The sequence below is a fragment of the Prionailurus bengalensis genome, chromosome C1 (assembly GCF_016509475.1).
Source record: "Prionailurus bengalensis isolate Pbe53 chromosome C1, Fcat_Pben_1.1_paternal_pri, whole genome shotgun sequence".
NCBI classification, from domain to species: domain Eukaryota; kingdom Metazoa; phylum Chordata; class Mammalia; order Carnivora; family Felidae; genus Prionailurus; species Prionailurus bengalensis.
Window position 1 is genome coordinate 218,491,982 of NC_057345.1, and position 18,029 is coordinate 218,510,010.

The window sequence follows — 18,029 nt, forward strand, 5'->3', positions numbered from 1 at the left end:
GGGCAAGTGTGGCCTGCCCCTGGAGGGTTCTGGCCCCCGTGGCAGGGCTGGATCTGGGACCAAGGTCAAAGTAGGGGTCTAGGTGAGGAAAAGGCCAGTTCTTCCCTCCTATGTGTCTCCTTCATTCTCATGTGACTGCCACATGCACAACACTTCCGACACCAGATGCGTGTGTGTGGGGTTCCCCCACCGAGCAACGCCCGCCGGGTGCCCTACAATTTGAGTCAGGTCTGACACTCTCTACTTAGAAATGGCTTCGGTTTCACACGACCACTCCCCCAGCCCCGCAGCAGACGCCGGCCTCAAGTCTGGGTTGTCCCCTGTGCTTCCGACCCACTGGTTATAAATCTGAGGTTCCCGTGACCCCTCCTCAAGTTTGATTAATTTATTACAGCGGCTCGAAGCACTGAGGGAAACACTTGACACCTACCTGCTTATTAAAGGATGTGAGAAAGGGTACAGACCAACAGCCAGATGAAGTGGTACGTAGGGTGAGGTCGGGGAGGGTCCTGAGTGTAGGAGTGAGTCGGGGTGCATCAACCCCCTGGTACGGTCCCGTGTTTACCCTCCTGACATTACTGGGATTTCACGGAGCCTTCCTCACCCAGGCACGATTCATTATTAACTCCATTGCCAGGCCCTTCTGCCCTCTCTGGAGGATGGGGGGTTGGGGCTGCAAATTCTAAGCTTCTCATCCTGCCTTGGTCTTCCTGGTGACCAGCCCCCAGAGAGGGGCCACCCAGGAGCCCACCCAGAGTTGTCTCAATAGAACAAAAGATGTTCTAAGTGCTCTCATGACTTCAGAGTTTACAATGGCTTCAGGAGCTCTGTGCCAGGAGCCGGAGGTAGGGACCCATATATATGTTTTCTATGATCTCACAGGGCCCTAGGAAATGAACGTCGAATATCGGGATCTAACTGGCTACTCCAACAAAACGCTGTGAGATGGACTGCTGGCACTTTAACACTGAATTCACCTGATTCCCCTGCTCCCAAAGCGCTTGCTCATTGCCACTGGTCTCCCCTAGATCTGGGCCCATCGCTGGCTCCCCTGATCGTCCTCGTTATATCTGTGGGGTTTGGGGAACGTGAATCTGCAGCGGGGAGGGGCAGGGTGGGTCACTCTCAGACTGCTGGATTTATCCCATTTAAGAGCCCGTATCCCCGAGGGCCGCGTGGTGGAATGAGGCAAAGCCACCCAAGGAAGGCGTTTCTGTTGCACGGCAACCCGGGCCCGGCCGGTGTGCCAGGTGGCACCCGGGACTCAGCACCGGGCGCCTGGACAGCCCTCCTGGGCCTGGCTTGAATCTGTATGCGCCTCAGCCCTCCCGTGCTCGCTCCTACTCACCTTTTTGCCTCCTTTCTTCTTCCCTGCTTTGACTGGTTGCTCCTTTTCTCTGTTCACGGCCAGTTTCAAGTTTTTCAGTTCCTGCCTCATCAGCTCGTCCACCTGGGTGAGGACAGAATACGCCACTTTCGAGCGACTGTGTGCCTTGTGTAGTTTAAAAATAGCGGCGAATCTGGGTCGGTCATTGATAGGAAACTGTGAAAAAGCCCTGTGGCTTTTCTGCTGCTGACTTGTCTTCTGGCAACGTAAGCGCCATGTTACCTGTATTCTGATCTCTGACTCCAGCTCCTTCCGTTTCTCCTGTTTGATCAGTTCCGGGTCATGGTCCTGGGGGAAATTCCACGACTCGTCTCTGTTCCTCCACATGTCTGTAATCCAGAAGGATAAAGAAAAAGAAAAGGAATTTGTTTTTTTTTTCAACACGAGGATGGGCGACAAACGGCTAATGCAATATAGAACACAAGTTTAATTCTCTATCCTCTTGCGTGGAACACAAATTCGAATAGAAGAATCAAGAGATTATTGATGGGAGAGTGATGCGGCTCTGTGTTCTTTTCTTCCACTTCCCAAATGGGAAAAACGTGCTCGTATGATGCCTAAAAGAGGAAGAAGAAAACTGCTAATGTGAAAACATAAAAAATAAAAAAGTACGATGCAATGGTATTCTCCTAATGATTATAACCATGCAACAAACAATATATTAATTGTGGGATTATACAATTATGCAAATGTGGGATGACTGTTTTTGCAATATGTTTTAGATTACTTTCATTATTCAAACAATTCCCTAAAACACGAAAGATTTTATTGCTAGCTGAACTCGTGAGTGATTTACCCCAGCCCCTTGTTAAAAGACAACACTGAACATACAAACACCCATGACTGTCCCCTAAAGGGTTATAATTTTGAATTACTTTTTGGATGTGTTGGAAATCATACGTGTTTTATGTTTCCTTTTTGCCTTGTTCTGAGAGTCAAGAGGATAACTGGAGAAATGTGACCTTAGAGGAAATAAGGATAATTTAGTATCACTGGCATAAGCTGAGCTGAAGCCCACTTCTCAGAGGGGGAGTTCCAGATGTGTGCGGAGTGTGCAGGTCAGCTGGATCCTGGCACTGGGGCAGTGGGGGGGGGGCTCCCCCCATGGGAGCTGAGACGGTCAGTCTGGGAAGTGAGGTCTCGTCCCAGGATCTGTGTTCAGAATGTGATGGAAACTTGCCAGAACCTGGCCTGCAAACACCACCCAGCAAGGCCACTTCGCCAGGACCTCTTCCTGAGATGCCCTTCAACTTGGGGAGTCAGCTGAGGGCCCCGGGGGCCAGATGGAGGCTTCCCCACACGGGTCAGGTGATGGCTCCATGTGGGGAGAAAGGCGCCCGCGTGGGTGGGTGAGGGTGTGAATGAATGGGCAGAGGCTGAGAAACCTTCCCAACCTCCATCTTCCTTATGGTCACAGACTGGGGATCCTGAGCCTGCCTGAGGGGTGTCCCCTGACGCAGCTGCCTGAGAAGGGAGGGACAGTCACAGTCACAGTCACAGACAGGAACATATGTCTGGGTGCCGCGGAGACCAAGAGGTGTCAACCGTGAAGACAGAGGGCAGAGCAGGTGCCTGGAGAGACACCTGGGCAAACCGATGAGAAGGGAGTCAAATGAATCCCAGGGGCCCGAGGTCGGCCAAAGAGGTGAGAGACGAAGGAAGGACACGGTGGTGGGACCCAGCAAAAGCTGCAGATCCCGAAGAGAAGGACAGCAGGGCCAGAACACGTTGGCCCATGACTCAAATCTGGCCAAGGGGCAAAAAAAATTGCCCGAGGGCTTTGTCCGTCCCGTGCCTGTCCGGCCCTCGTGGCGGGTCAAGTGGAACCCCCACGTGACCACTCATTGGCTCTTCATCCGCCTTATCGACAAGTCCTACTTCTTGAGGGGAGACGGACCTTGCGGGACAACTGTGCCCAGAGCTAAGTGGGAGCGATGGAGGCCTGAGGGCCAGTGAACGTGTTGGCCCAAAGCGATCAGTCGGGACCCCGCGGATGGGAAAAGTGTACAGGAAGATGGGACAGGGAAACGCAGCTCCAGTTTTCCAAGTGTGTTAGCCCCAGGCTGGAGACCCTGCGGTGCTCCCAGCGGATGGCGTGGACACTTCTGGAGGCAGAAATGGTCACCGCAAGATGTTGTCATGAGCAGGTTGGGCAGGCCCACCACACTCCCTGGCCGTACCGTGGGAGTACAGAGCATGGGCCAGAGCAGAGCCTGTCTGGAATCCGGGTCCAGCGAGGGCTCTTAGCCTTCCCAGCCTCCCACCTGGGAATCGAGGGGAGTGCACAGGCACGACTCTGCTGGTCGCTGGCTGGCCAGGGTCTCTGCCACGCATTCTGCAAATTTGGGGGGACAGACTTTGGAAAACGAGGGTGACGATAAGACCCCAGTTTCTTCTGGGGTGGGTACTGTTGACGTACAGGAGATAGACAAGAACTAAGTCACACAGATGGAACAGTTTTCACAGAGCTGAGTCACCTCGGTGTCTTTCCCCATCAGGGTGGCCGTGTGACAGGTGGCCCTACTTTTAGAGCAGAGATGACGGCAAGCAGTGATGGGTCCGGGACGGGTTTGGCACGTGTCTCCTGGATGCCTGCCTGGCAGAGGGTGACCCCAGAGGTGAGGACATCGTGGGATGTCATCACCCGGGAGGGGCAGGTGACCAGCCTGGAACCGAGTTCACACTCCTTTGAAGACCAAGAGGGAGAAGACCCAAAACAGACTGACGAAGGCCACTTGTGGCAGCAGTGGGCACACAGGAAGTTGCTGGAAAGCTAGGAGCTGAGCTTTTATTGTTTTAAATAATCAATCCTGCAACTGAGTGCCAGCCCAAGAGGCCCATCCTGCGTTTTACAGTTAGGGTATGAAAAATACGCATTGCATAAGTGATCTAAATCAGCCCATTGACGTGTTTTGTTGTTTTCAGTCGGTCCTAATTTGGAACTTTATTCTTAGCCCCCGACCTCCCTACAAGGTGGGTTTTGTGTTTGGCGCGCGCGCGCGCGCATGTGTGTGTGTGTGTGTGTGTGTGCCCAAGGCACATCTACTTCTTCATCTGAAGGTAACTGTTCCTTCTCAGTGCATTTTCTGAAATGTTCATGAACTTAAAGCTTCAAAACGTAAGAATATACAATGCTCGCTCGTAAGTGTTTGAAATTGCAAACTTTCCCCCTTGAAAGTCCTAGAAGAGGCTTAAATGTGTCAAAACGTGCCAACCACTGAGAACTCTTGTCTCACGGGTGTCCCCCTCGCACGATCACGAAATCTCCAACAACAAAACTCACCTGTTTCACTAAGACATTTTAAAGCGAAATAGCTTTGTTATCGCCAGGAAGCTACTGTGCTTTTTTTTCACTAGAGAGGCTTACTAAACTCTGGGAGCAGCAGCGTTAACTAAAGAAAGAGACACAGAACATTGAACAGAGAGGAACACGAGGTGATTACTTATGAAAAAGCAATGGCACCTCGTAACAAATTCTCATTCTGGGCTTGTAACTGTGGTTCGCAAGTAAACGGGCGCTCAGTGCCGAGTTCACCTCCACCGCCATTCGAATGGTCCTGGTTTTGCGCAGAAACTTTGCCTTTCTCATGACACTTTTGCACGGGGCACTCTCAATCCCTTCAAGAATTTCATGGACATTTACAAATGCAGGAAGCTATTCAGGGCCCTCAGAGCACAACAACTGCCCCAAGAGCTTTCATCCTGGGAATGTGAAAAGCAGTCGAGTGCAGTTTCTCACATGGGGGTGGGCAGTGATTAAAATGCTAATGTTTTATTTGAAAAGGAAAACCTTTGATTTTTGAAAAAAGAATTCTAAGATGAAGACATTGAATTTCTTTCAGTTACCAGAGACCTGGCAGATGTCACAGGAAACGCCACAAATCCAGAGAGGAAAATGGGACTTCACGGTTCCTCTCCCAAGTGACCACGGCTTGGGCTTTTTTTTTTTTTTTTTTCCCAGCCTTAGAGGAAACAGATATTATACAAACAGCGTCATGGAAACAGATATCACACAAACAGTGTGGCAAGTCTTAAGAGCTTTCCTGAGTGGGTCGGCAGGTACCAAGACTTGGCTTCCCACGGCAACGTTCGATTTCCCCCATATTAACGTTTGCTTATATCAAAATCATACACCCACATCGTTTTAGACAAAGTCAGAGAAGAGGGAAAGGATTATAAACAAAAAGCTGGCTGACCCTGCCTTCCGGTGACACTGCCCAATGGCATTCATTCCTTCATTTAAAAAATGCGTTGAACAGATTCAGTTTTATCCACAAATGTGATTTACTCGTAGCTTATTTAATTCAGAACTTGACTGAGCCTGATTATGGGGCAGGCTCTGCTATCAGACTAGGCAGACGGTGGAAGGCCCTGCCTTCTGGGACCCGCATCCTCCTGTGGGGAGACAAGGAGGTAGGGAAGGCAGGTTGGGGACAGGGTGAGGCTGGAGACTGTTACCCGACACGGGGCTCAAGGAAGGCCTGCAGGGACCAGCATTCCAGCCAAGGGGAACCCCCGGCACAAGGTCTCTGACCTGCTGGTGGCAGAGCACAGGGCCCACGAGAGGAGGGTGCGAGGCCATCTAGCTGCTTCTCTGTTGTTCTGTGTCTGTAATGTGCACATACTGCTGTTTTTTGGTTTATTAGTTTCAGACTTGAGCCCCTGACTCCCCGTTATGGCAGATGAGGGGTTGGCTATCTCTCACCTTCCTTTCCTTTCCCCTTATTTTCTCCTGATAGTTAATTTCGGAGGAGGAGGGAACCAGGCCTCCCAAATGCCGAGGGAAATGGTCCTGCTGAGCGTAAGTGTAAGGCCATATTTAGATGTATTGGCCCCTAGAGCCACCCTGTGGTAGCTCCTCCTCCAGACACCCTGAAGGGCGGGCTCCACCAAAATGAGAGAGTGACAATCCGGAAAGGTGAAGGGAGGCCCAGGGTGACAGGTGACAGGGCTCCAAGAGGGGGGACTTCAGCAGAACACGAGGGGGCAAATTATCTGATGCGTTGGAAGTTGCGAACAATGCTCTCGGAGGCTGGGGATAGACATGCAGAGTAGGACCAGCGGGGGTGGCATAAAGGCCAAAAGAAACGTCCCCCCCAAGTAGCAGCTGCTGTTGCAGACACACCCTGAGTTCTGGTGGCACCCACAGCTGGCCTGTGACCCAGCAGTGTGACGCGCGCGCTTCCTAGGTCCCCAGCGAGGCCTTGGATGCTGCTGCTGCCGGTCCTAGGCCACTGTCCCCACCCATCCACCTCCACCACGCCCGGTGTTTCTGATGGTGATGGCTCTGCACTGCGGTTTGTAAAGGACTTGATGACTTCTCAAACTGGGGCGGGGGAGCAGAGGCTCCTTCTCACAGGGCGATGGCTTTGTTTGCTCCCCCTGGTTGTCGGGAAGAGAAGATGAGAAGGGCACAGAAAACACAAAGCCTCGTGTGTCTTGGGCACCTAATAACATGACGGGGCTACTGCCTTGACCTCCTTCCTCCCCGATTAAAGTGGATGCCAAATCCTGTGGACGCCACCTTTCCCCCCAAGCTTCCGCCTTCGTTCAGCATCCCATGCGGCGTGGGACGCTCGCCACTGGCGGTAAGTGAGAGAATTTCGGGTGGCGCATGGACGTTTTTATTTCATGTAACTAGCATCTCCAACCCGAAATGACATTCGGGTTGCTGGCCAGGATGAGGCTCATTTTATTGCAGGGTAAAAACCACAAGTCAATGAAAAAAAGGTGGTAAGTAAATAATAGGACCAGTGCTGTCCAGACAAGACCAGAAGTGGGAAGGAACCACGGGCATGGCTGATGCTCACAAAAACTCGACTTCACAAGCTTACTGCATTTTTCGGGAATTACCGAAGGGCACCAATGACCGGGGTCATGCTGACGGGTCATTCTGTGTTGGGATTCATCCTGAGGGCGGGGGGGAACCAAAGGAATTGGGTAATTGTTCTTGTAGATTGTACCAGAAATGCTCGAAAGACGAATTCATACAGGTGCAGGTCTAGTCAGATTATCGCTGGGCTAATTAGGCTGAACCGTGGACAGAAGAATTACATGTGGGTTTCTGGAGCACCTGTCTTGGTCTAACAGGATTAAAACATTTTACTGGACATACGGTATTGATTTTCTTCATTGAAACGGCCCAGGACAAATCCCTTTCATTCCCAGCAAGAGGACGTTCAGCTGAAGTCCCAGGGGTTCAAAACCAGCATGGAGGTTTAGAGATTATGTTCTTGTGGTATTCATATCTGGCTCTTTTACTGATTCGATGCCTTTTAAGCGACTCAAAGGAATTTTGCAGTAGAGACAGACAGAAGATCTGGGCTATGAGCCACATGTTTTCAGCCTCTCATGACTGAGCACCTCATTCTTCCCCACCCAGGCAGGGTGCTAGGGCTGGGGGTCATGCTGGGTGGACAGGGTGACACGTATATTCTCCTAAACCAACCTTTGTATACGTTATTTCCTTCCTCCATCGTAGGAAGAAAGACACTCGGTGACATTTTCCACCCCTCATCTTCTTCCTGTTAAAGAAGAATGGTATTTTGGTTAATTACAGCCCCACTTTATCTGTTGAGACTAGAAATACAAGTGCACGCATCCTGGTGACTGGGCTACGATAAGGCACACAGGCTCCTTCCTGGGTTACGAGCAAAGGTCCAGCCCCTTGCCCACCCACCTGGGCAGTGTTCCAGCTGGCCCGTCTGAGCAGGCAGTGCCGTGTCCACGAACTGGGTATGGATGATTCTAGAAACTGAGCCCTGCCTGCAGGCCTGCTGAAGCTCCCCTGTTTCAGTCACCCCTCCTGGGGCACCCCATGCCGAGCTTGGTCCTGTTGTCTTATGCTCTGGTTCCTTCTTTGCTCTGAGAGCTGATCCCCAGCCTGAGTCCTACTGCCTCCCCTCACGGGCTTGTCGGGACATCTAGCTGCCTGGAATGTGGAGGGGAAGTGCCCATCTTCTTTCCCATCAGAATTCCATTTTCCCATCTTCGTTTGTGGAAAATTCCTCTTAGGTCTGAGGCAAATGTGTCCTCTTCTGTGAAGCTGTGCTGGATTCTTCCAGGTGAAAAAGACTCTCTCCTCACTATGTAGGATTTACTTATACTTCCTGGCACCTGCTTCTCGGCCCCAGCAGACACTGGGAAGAGAGATCGTGGTGTGACATAATGGGGCGGGGGTCCGAAAGCATGCTCAGTGAGCGTCCAAGAATCCCAGCCCAGGAGAACCTGAGACCCTGCACATTAACAGGTATTAGTGGCAGAGTTCAAACAGGGCCACATCTGTTACGTTTCTTGAATGGGAGCATGGGGGCACCTGGGTGGCTCAGTCAGTCGAGTGCTCGACTCTTGATTTCGGCTCAGGTCATGATCCCAGGGTCATTGGATGGAGCCTTGTGTTGGGTTCCATGATCCCAGGGTCATTGGATGGAGTCTTGTGTTGGGTTCCATGATCCCAGGGTCATTGGATGGAGCCTTGTGTTGGGTTCCATGATCCCAGGGTCATTGGACGGAGCCTTGTGTTGGGCTCCATGCTGAGTGTGGAGCCTGCTTGGGATTCTCTCTCCCGCTCCCTCTGCCCCTCTACCCTGCTCATGCATGCCCTCTCTCCCCCCACCTCTAAAAAAATGGGGGTATGCATTCAGCGTATACCTCTTAACATATAGGTTCAAATGTCAGATCGGTCACTCAGTGGCTATCAGATAATCTGATTATTTTTTTAGGGTCTGTGTCCTCAGGGTAGGGGTGGGGGTAGGGTTACTGTGATTTGGAAGAGACTGGTTATTTCCCACTCAACGGATTCTAGACCCACAACTGAAAATCAGCCCAAGAGCTCTCATTGCTACTAACCGTGTTTTAAAATAAAAAGGCACCAAAATAATATGAGAGCTCTTTGCAAAAAAATTAAGCATCTCATAACTATTTTCAAGCTTGAAGGTAATTGAGGATGCCATTTTACTTTTCTGCTCACACTTTTCTCTCAATTCCATGGAGATTCAGAATCAAAATGACTCCTGCCTTTTCAGGCTTCAGACTGCTGTTCCTTCTTACATAGAAGGTATTCAGCCCATCTGAGATAACCCACAATGTGAAGTCAAAAAATGGGTAGCTGTGTTCTAAGTACATCGGTCCTGATTTTCTCTGTGGCACCTAGGCTTAATTTTTGTCAGAAAAATTGTCCTGGCCATTATGACGGTGGTAAGAAATATGCCACGTTTCTCACAACGACCCTCCAAACCGCCAGCTGATGTCCTCCCCCGAGGCCCCTGACCACCGTCCGGGCTCCACACCTACAAGCGATGCTTTCCCAGTGGGGGCCCTCTTTGCCGGGAAGCCCTTCTTACCTCTGTGCACCCGGCTCAGCTCCTTGCCCTTTAGGAAGACTTACCTCAGGGAAAAGCCCAGCTTTCTCAGCCTCCAGAGGGTTCACTTAAATACTCCTCTTTGTCCCTAACCTTTATCCTGACTTCAGCATCCCATTTCAGGATGCCACAATTAATGGTCACTAGAAACATGCAGCGTAAGGAACAATTAGTATACATCGATGCCTAAAGAAGTGTCTGGAGGGATATACACCACCATGTTAATGATGACGGGTGACGGGTTCCACGCGACCTTTGCTTGTTTCTCTCTTTTTTTTTAAATCAATAACCTGATTTCTCCTCCTCTACCCTGAACTTGTGTTGCTTGAGTGATAATTGTTATATATTGCTTGATGGGGCTAATTAGATGAGCATTCAGGGGGATGGGTCTAGGAAAACCAAGTCCTAGGGCCAGCAAAGGACTATCCAGGGATTCTCCGGTCTTTATTTCTGACGCTGAATGGAAGGAATCTCCGTTATCTTTCTGGAAACTCGCATTATGGGAAATCAGGGTCCAGTGAAAACGCTCAACCTGAATTATTCTGGTTGATTCAATCAATCAATCAATCAGTCAATCAAGCATCAGTCTGGTCCTGTCTTCTGGTTCAGAGGGTAGCGGTAACCATCGAACCCTGCACCGGTCCCTGTGTGGCTGTCTGTTCTGCTGGCTGAGCAGAGTCACATGGGTTTTAAGCCTTCTTGATGGAGGCCATTTGGGTGAAATGGTTTTCCTCCCCTTCACACCCTCCTCACCCCTGAAACCCTCTGCTTCTCCTGGCTTCTCCCCCAGCATTCTTTGCTGCAGAGAACCCTGGCCTTACTCTATTGGGCAACATCTCCTCCCTGCCTGCTGCCCCGGGACCTCCCCCAGCCCACACCATGGGTGCATTCCCCCCGTCCCTGAACACTTAGCTCTATCCCTTCGTAAAATCCTTTCTCGACTTTATTGATCATTTGGCAATTTCCTTAAGAAGTATGTATATGAGCTGCCCTCGGGTCTCAGCCCGAGTCTGTCTGCTGCTGGTGATCTGCTTTCTGCACCTGCTGGCCCGCACTCCTCTATAGCCGAAGGAGCTCTGTGTCCCAGTGATGTGTCCATCAACGCACCTTTTCCTCAAGCATCCTCCTTGGCTTTTCTGGAACATTCCACACAGTGGTTCCCACCTTTCAAAGAACCTCCTGACTTGTCTCCATCATATTATTAGTTCTCACTTCTCACGGTAGCCGGGCGGAGGGGACAGAAGGAGAACCTTCCTTTCGTCCTTCCAGAAACTCACACGGTTGGAAAAGGAAATGGCAGCCTCACTGTCTCCAGGGTGCCGAATGTCTCCCTCCTCCCAGGCTGCTGCCTTCTCTCACTGGTTTCCCCTCTTCCTCCTGCCCTCCTCTGTGGACGCCATCCAGATTCTCCAGCTTAACCCCACACTGGTCTTCCCACAGCCCGTCCATTCTCCTGTCCTCGATGGGGGCTTTCTGTGCAGGGGGGCCTCTTGAATCTTGCCAGAGTTTGTCTGGAATTTCCACTAACCATGTGATGCATCCGCGTGGGTGTCCCACCCTCCAATCTGTGTCATTCTGAAGCCAGCTCCTGTCTTTCTGTCCCTCATCCTCTGTGGCATCTCAGCGAAGACAATTGGCGTCCACCTCGACTCCTGACCTCCCTCTCGTCCTCCAACACCCAGCCCAGGCCAGTCACCCTTCTTGATGTCTCTAGCATCTGGTGCATCTTTGTATCCCACTACCTCCTCCCAGCACCTTCAGGTGAACATCCAGCATTCCTTTGGGAAGAACTACCGCCCAGCTCTTGAGCCCCAAGCGCTGTTTGGGTGCTGATCGGAGTCCTGGTTTCATCAGGTTGCTGGTTGCTGGGCTGGGTGACAGGTGGCAGAACGGCAGGATGGGAGGAGGCAGTGGCGGCCATGAGGCTGTTGTGGTTCCCCCACCCCAGGGATGGGGAGACCCAGGCAGACCTGGGCTATGAGCGTGAGCTCCTGAAAGGCTGCTGACAGGCCATGTTCTCGGGGAGGCCTCCTCCGTTGTCTCCAGGGCTGGTGGAACCCCGCTCTTTTCTGAACCAGCAGCGCTTTCCTTGGCCCTTCTGCATAACCAACGATGTCCTTTCTGGAAGTGGTGATTTTTGAGCTTTTTAGATAGGAGGAAACATGAAAAAAAACTCACACACCTTCTTCTTAGAGTGATACGCTTTCATGTAAAAGTTTATGTACAATTGCAGGGAGTCTATCCTTGGGGTTTCCGTTTCCTGGGTTACAGCTCCTGTCCCTACAGCTCGAGGCTTCTTATCTTCCTCTCTCTCTGTCCTTCAGTGGACACAGAGGATGCTCAATACAGACATTTCCACGATGACACCTTTATTCCTGATACCAGCCTCTGGAAATTCACTCACTTTTCCATCCTTGTGAAGGAGGACAAAATTTAGTTTGAAATACCCTAACATAATAGAAGAGGGTGGCTGGCTCCATGGTTCACTATGGAGCACCTCCTGGGGCCAAGCGGTTGGAGAAGAGGCGCTGTGGTCACGGAAAGGCTGGGTGGCCCTGCAGACAAGCAGAAGCTTCTCAAGCTAATGGTGCTGCATTTGGGTACCAGGCTCTTCCCAGGATTTAGCACGAAGTTACGTGAATGCAGAGAGGACTCTTTAGTATCACATGACCATGTGGTCTGGGCAGGTAAAATCCATTTAAGATAGTTCCAAATGGCTTAACATATGGCTTGAAAGATAACAAAGAGAAAAGGGTTGTAAGGGTGGATCACATGGTGGTCCTTCTCTGGGTTTTTGTTTCTAAAGCCAACGTGAAGTCCCACAGACGACTGTCAAGCGAATGGTGTGATCCTGACGTTGAAAGCACGTTTGCAAAGCTTGCTGTTGGCTTGTAGAGAACGTTCTCCCGACCAGACTAGCATTGTCCTCTATTACATATTCTTAACAGGGGATGTCCTCGTCTGCGATCCTTAACGCTTTTAGAGATGATTTTCAAACCAAAGATAGAAAGGAAGACTAATTTTTTTTTTACGGTTGAAATTTTGAGAATTCTTTATGTATTCTAGATGCTAGTCCTTTGTCAGATCTATAGCCAACCATTTTCTCTGTTTCTTCGTCCTTTTCCCAGAGCAAAAGTTTTTTTTTTAATTTTTTTATTGCTATTTTTTTAATGTTTATTTATTTTGAGAGAGAGGGAGCGCAAGTGGGAGAGGGGCAGAGAGAGAAGAGGAGAGAGAATCCCAAGCAGGCTCTGTGCTGTCAGTGCAGAACCTGACGCCATGAACTGGGAGATCATGACCCGAGCTGAAATCAAGAGTCAGACGCTTAACCAACTCAGCCACCCAGGTGCCCCTATATATTTTTTTTAAATTTTATTTTGATAAAGTCCAATTTATCAATCTTTCCCTTTGTGGATATTTTTGGTGTCAAATGTAAAAACTGTTTGCCCAGCGCTAGATCCTGAAGATCTGTTTTCCCTCTTTTTACCTAAAGGTTTTAGTTTTACATGTAAATACATGATCCGGGTTGAGTTAATTTTTGTATAAGAAAAGGTACAGGATAGAAGTTCGTTTTCTTCTCTAGGGGATGAAACAACTAATTTTTGGAAGCTCATTTTTGAAGGTGTCTATGGTGCTTTTATGTTTTCCCTTTACTCGCGCTGGTGAAGGTGAACGAGCCATGAATCAATCTCCTTGCTTCTGTCCTTCGGCATCTCAGCAGAGAGGGTCTCCAGACGGATCCAGATAAGAAATGGAAAACTTTCATGCTTTAAGTGTTAACTTGTCTGCGACGTTTCTTGATGAAATGGTCAAGTGAATGTAGGACCACCCGCCACAACTGTTCTAAAATGCTGTGCACGATTTATGGAGGTCCACCCTGACGGCACTCTCTCTTCTCATGCCATCAGCCCTCCAGAAAATTGGAAATCCAAGCAGGGACACCCAAACCCCTTAAACATCCTTCCGGTCATCTCCAGGTTCAAACATCTCAAGATACCACAGGGACACTCACTAATCCTCAGAGTCCTGAATGACAGAGTGTCTAAGGGGAGCTCTGCCCCGCTGCACTAGGGTTGCGGGAGAGGTGTTTTGGGCAGGGCACTCTGAGACACTCTTATGCAGATGGAGGGGACCCCAGGAAGGGGCTGAGGAGGGAGGGGAGGCAGTCATGAAAGGATGACCATGGGTATTTGTGAGCCAGGCCAGGGTGTCACCGTTCTGCTCACTATGAGCCCAGATCTTTGTACCACCAGCTGGATGTGCCTTTCCTTCCTCATCATTTTTGCAAAAAATCAACAAGACAAACAGAACTCACTTCGCTCACAGCCTTGTGGATGATGTCTGACTTTAAATGCGTTCTCCAATGGAGATGGATGCAAACTTCAGAGGAGCTCCGGCCCCTGGCCCACACTTGCCTTTGGGTGGAACCTGGGCTTGCACGGACCCTGATTCCTGTCTCTTGGGACTCCCTGCCTGGACCTAACAGCCTCCCTGCCTCGATCACTTCCCCACCCACAGGCCATCCCAACCACGGTCGTGAACCACAGATCTTAGACCACAGCTTGCACAGCTTAGGTCTGCTCAGGTCACTACCCCAGGGGTGACTCTCATCTTCTCCAGAAGGTTCCACCAAGCACCTGCAGGCCATGCTCCAGGCTTCCCCAGCCCCACACCCCACACCCTCCCTGGCCTCTGTCTTCCTTGCTCTGAAGTTGTCCTCTGGTTCCTTGGCTCAACGATGGCCTGGATCCTGCCTGGAGCCCCTGACCCCCATGCAGCCTTCTGATTCACTCACCTCCAGACCTTTGTCAACAGCTCCTCTGTGGCCACATATGCTCATTTGTAGCCTTTCTATGGACTGACGAAGCTCGTACTTGTGTGATATGTTGACAAGAGTCTATTTTCCATTTGTAGAGGTGAGTGGAAATATTCAGATAATCCTCAGGTTTTTCTCTTCTTAATATGAGGTCTTTCTCAAGTTTTCTGACCATATATATGTATTGGCAATAGAGAAACGACCAGGTTTACAAAAATACCTGAGGGATAATCCCACAGCTGTGCCACCATGAAAGAGTTAGGAGTGAGTCAGCAAGCGAAGTCAAACCAGTTTCCCCTCTCCCCTGCCTTACTCTTGGACCAGGATGAATGCGAGATGTCTGTTTCTACAGGTCAACATGCCAGTTCTCACACACAGGAATGCTTTTAGATGCTTTGGGGTTGATTCTAAATTAAGACTCTTAAAAGTCAATACAAAAGGTCACCGGGTAGACCTGTACTTTTCATGAACAGATTCAGTTCTAAGTAGCTCTGAAGGATTTTTCCCTTCATTTCCAGCCACTTCGTAAATGCTGATGGATTCAGAGTTTGCTTCCTGGCCCAAACTGTTCATCATGAAATGACTCTTTAATTTCCAGTTAATAAAATACCTTCACTCAACAAAGACCAGATTGTATAGCTGATAATTTCAGATTTTTTTTTTTTATGGAACACGCTTCATTAACAGTGAATTTTTAATTTGCAAGTGTCAAACTCCCTAATGCATATTTAGAGCAAGAGAATGCTTAGAATAAAATTGAAATCCTTCCAATTGTCCTTATTCTCAGGCACCACTTGAAAAGTATCTTGCAGCGTGTGGGGGGGGGGGCTTTAAAAATTAACTGTAGCAAGTAAACTCTCTTCTTCTCATTTTATTTATTTTTTTAATTTTTTTTCTGCAACACATTAGAAGCTTTGGGACCCAAGCAGAGGAGTAAGGGACAACAGGTGGCCTCGTGGGTTGGGTTCCCTGGAAACACTCAGATGGAGGCTGAGGGGGTGATCTACTGGGAACACCACCCACCGGGAGGGGAGCTGTGCTACCCCTGGACGTGAGCGGTCAGCTGACCCACAGGGAGCCTGGGAGCTGGGACAACCCTTCAGAATGGCCCCACGGAGGGGGATTGGCTGTCCCTGGGTGGCGTGGCCTTGGAGCAGCAATTCCTGGGGCGGAATTAGATGAGGGGTCAGCACAACGTGCTGGGTAGCTGGGGACTGAGCTGGGGTTGTGGTGGAGCGGGTTGTGCCCAGAGCGAGCTGTAAGAGGTCCCTCTTCTCTTCAAAAGAAGAGCACACAATGCAACGTGGTGAAGGAGAGGGACAAAGACGGATGGGGGCAGGTTCTGTCAGCCACGGTGCCGGAGAAGGGGAGAAGAACCTGGCAGAAGGGGCAATTGTCTCCAGCTGGGTGGCTGCAATCGTGCAAGGGAGATTTTTTTTTTTACGTTTATTTATTTATTTGAGTGGGGGAGGGGCAGAGAGAAAGGGAGAGGGAATCCCAAGCAGTCTCCGTGCCCTCCGCGCAAAGCCCGATGTGGGACTCGAACCCACACACCATAAGATCATGACCTGAGCTGAAATCGAGAGTCAGACGCTTAACAGACTGAGCCACCCAGACGCCCCGTGCAAGGGATTTTTAACAAGAGGTTGGCCTTCATCACCACCACCCAGGACTTGCATTTACGTGGAGTCTGGGTATTGTCATTGTACATCCACCAACAGTCTCCTTTCTCCCCTGCTCACAGTTTCTGACTCCTTGGTCCCATCACTTGTCCTGGACTATGCAGCCTGCCCCGTGTCTCTCCTGAATTCACCTTTTGGAACAGGAGGAGTGTGGCCGCTGCTACCTGAGCGACAGCTGGGTCTCTGCCCCTGGACAGAGTCACAGACGGACCATCACCCTTAAGGATCCGTTCTCTTGAGTCGACTGAGATCAGGGTTTTGGTCAGCTGTGAAGAAGGAACATTCCTATGAAGAAATGCTTCTTTAAACACAATCACGCTTCAGGATGATGCCAGCTTCCAGCCTGAGCTCCACCCCCTCAGAAGGAGTTTCTGCTGGGAGAACACTGCCCTGGGCACCCACCTCTCCACGTGCTTGAAGGTGAAGACCCTGCCAGTTACCCCCCCCCCCCCCAAGACAGCAGCACCTGGTGAATCCAGCCACGGCCACCACCTTCCCCCTTGCACGATGGGAGGCCTGGCCCAAAGTGACACTGTTTGAACTCTGATTTCCTTTGGATAGTAAGAAGGAAAAAACTCCCACTAAAATGTAGCCACCATGTCAACGTGAAGGGATAAATTTGAACGAACACACTTCGGTTAAAGCAGTTAAGATTATTTTGACTTTGCAGTGGTCATCTGCTTCGCCAGCATTTTTCCTGATGTCTACCTTTGAAGAAAGACCAGAGGGATCCCTGATTTTGAGGAATAAAAATTTCAAAGGTATCCCACACATGAATAAACACGTACAGGGTCCGAGTCCCTGAAACCACTCTTTATCCTAATATTTATTTACTACAAGTCACAGAGAGGATGGTGACGGGTGATGGAGCAGCATAAAAAAAATACTGAAAAACAGTTGGTAGGAAAGAACGGTTGCCTAGGAAACGAATGTCTGCCATCTCCGGAGGGGACCAAGCCGCGGATTCAAAGCAAAAAAAGTCACTTAAAAGAAAATTTCTAAAATTCCAAATTCCTTACCTTGCTTTTTTCCCTTGTGCTTTTCTTTTCCTTATCTTCCTTAGGTTTCTTGGGTTTCTTTGCCTTCTTTTTATTCTTTTTGTTTTTCTCCTCCTCTTCTTGGCTTGCAAGAATATCTTCAGTAACCTGGTAAGGAACACAAAATGAGCATCATGCTTTAATGGAGCCCCATCGGGATGAGGACTGGTTTTCCCGTCTGGAGGAAGTATGTGTGCTGATCAGTGCCCCCTCCCTCCCTGCCTTGCTCTGGGGCTCAAGGCAGACCCTCGTGGGGACATCGCTGGCTGCTGGCTGCCTCTGGCTGGATTTATCAGGCAGCCGTCGGATCTTGGGGCGGTTGAAAGGGAGGCTGGACATTTCTGAACCCAGTCCCAATGCAGGGGAGCTCACGGCTTCCTAGTGCCAGACCTGCTCACACTTTCCCCAGTGGAGCTGAGGCTGCCTTGGTTTCCTGCCTGGACTCCGTGGGACAGGCGCCCTTCCAATAACTTTTCTTTTCTTTTTTTTCTTTAATTTTTTATGAAAAATTTTGAAAAAAAATATTTTGAGAGAGAGAGAGAGAGTGCGCACGAGCAGGGGAGGGGCAGAGAGACAGAGAGAGAGAGAATCCCAAGCAGGCTCTACACTATCAGCACAGAGCCCGATGAAGGGCTTGATCCCACGCACCGTGAGACAGGCTCCAGGCTCTGAGCTGTCAGCATACAGCCCGACCGGGGGCTCGAGCTCACAAAACACGAGATCATGACCTGAACTGACGTTGGACAC

The 18,029-nt window shown here is 50.1% G+C and overlaps 1 protein-coding gene across 1 annotated transcript in view; it reads right to left on the minus strand.

The window, feature by feature from the left end:
• The window catches only part of IQCA1 (IQ motif containing with AAA domain 1), a 155,192-nt gene that overhangs the window by 59,142 nt on the left and 78,021 nt on the right, over positions 1 to 18,029 (minus strand). Inside the window, exons 8-11 of the mRNA XM_043578245.1 lie at positions 17,265 to 17,390; positions 7,836 to 7,911; positions 1,610 to 1,716; positions 1,349 to 1,450 (exon numbers count right to left, since the gene is read on the minus strand). Of these exons, the coding sequence (XP_043434180.1) occupies positions 1,349 to 1,450; positions 1,610 to 1,716; positions 7,836 to 7,911; positions 17,265 to 17,390 (411 nt within the window). The remainder of the gene's footprint in view (positions 1 to 1,348; positions 1,451 to 1,609; positions 1,717 to 7,835; positions 7,912 to 17,264; positions 17,391 to 18,029) is intronic.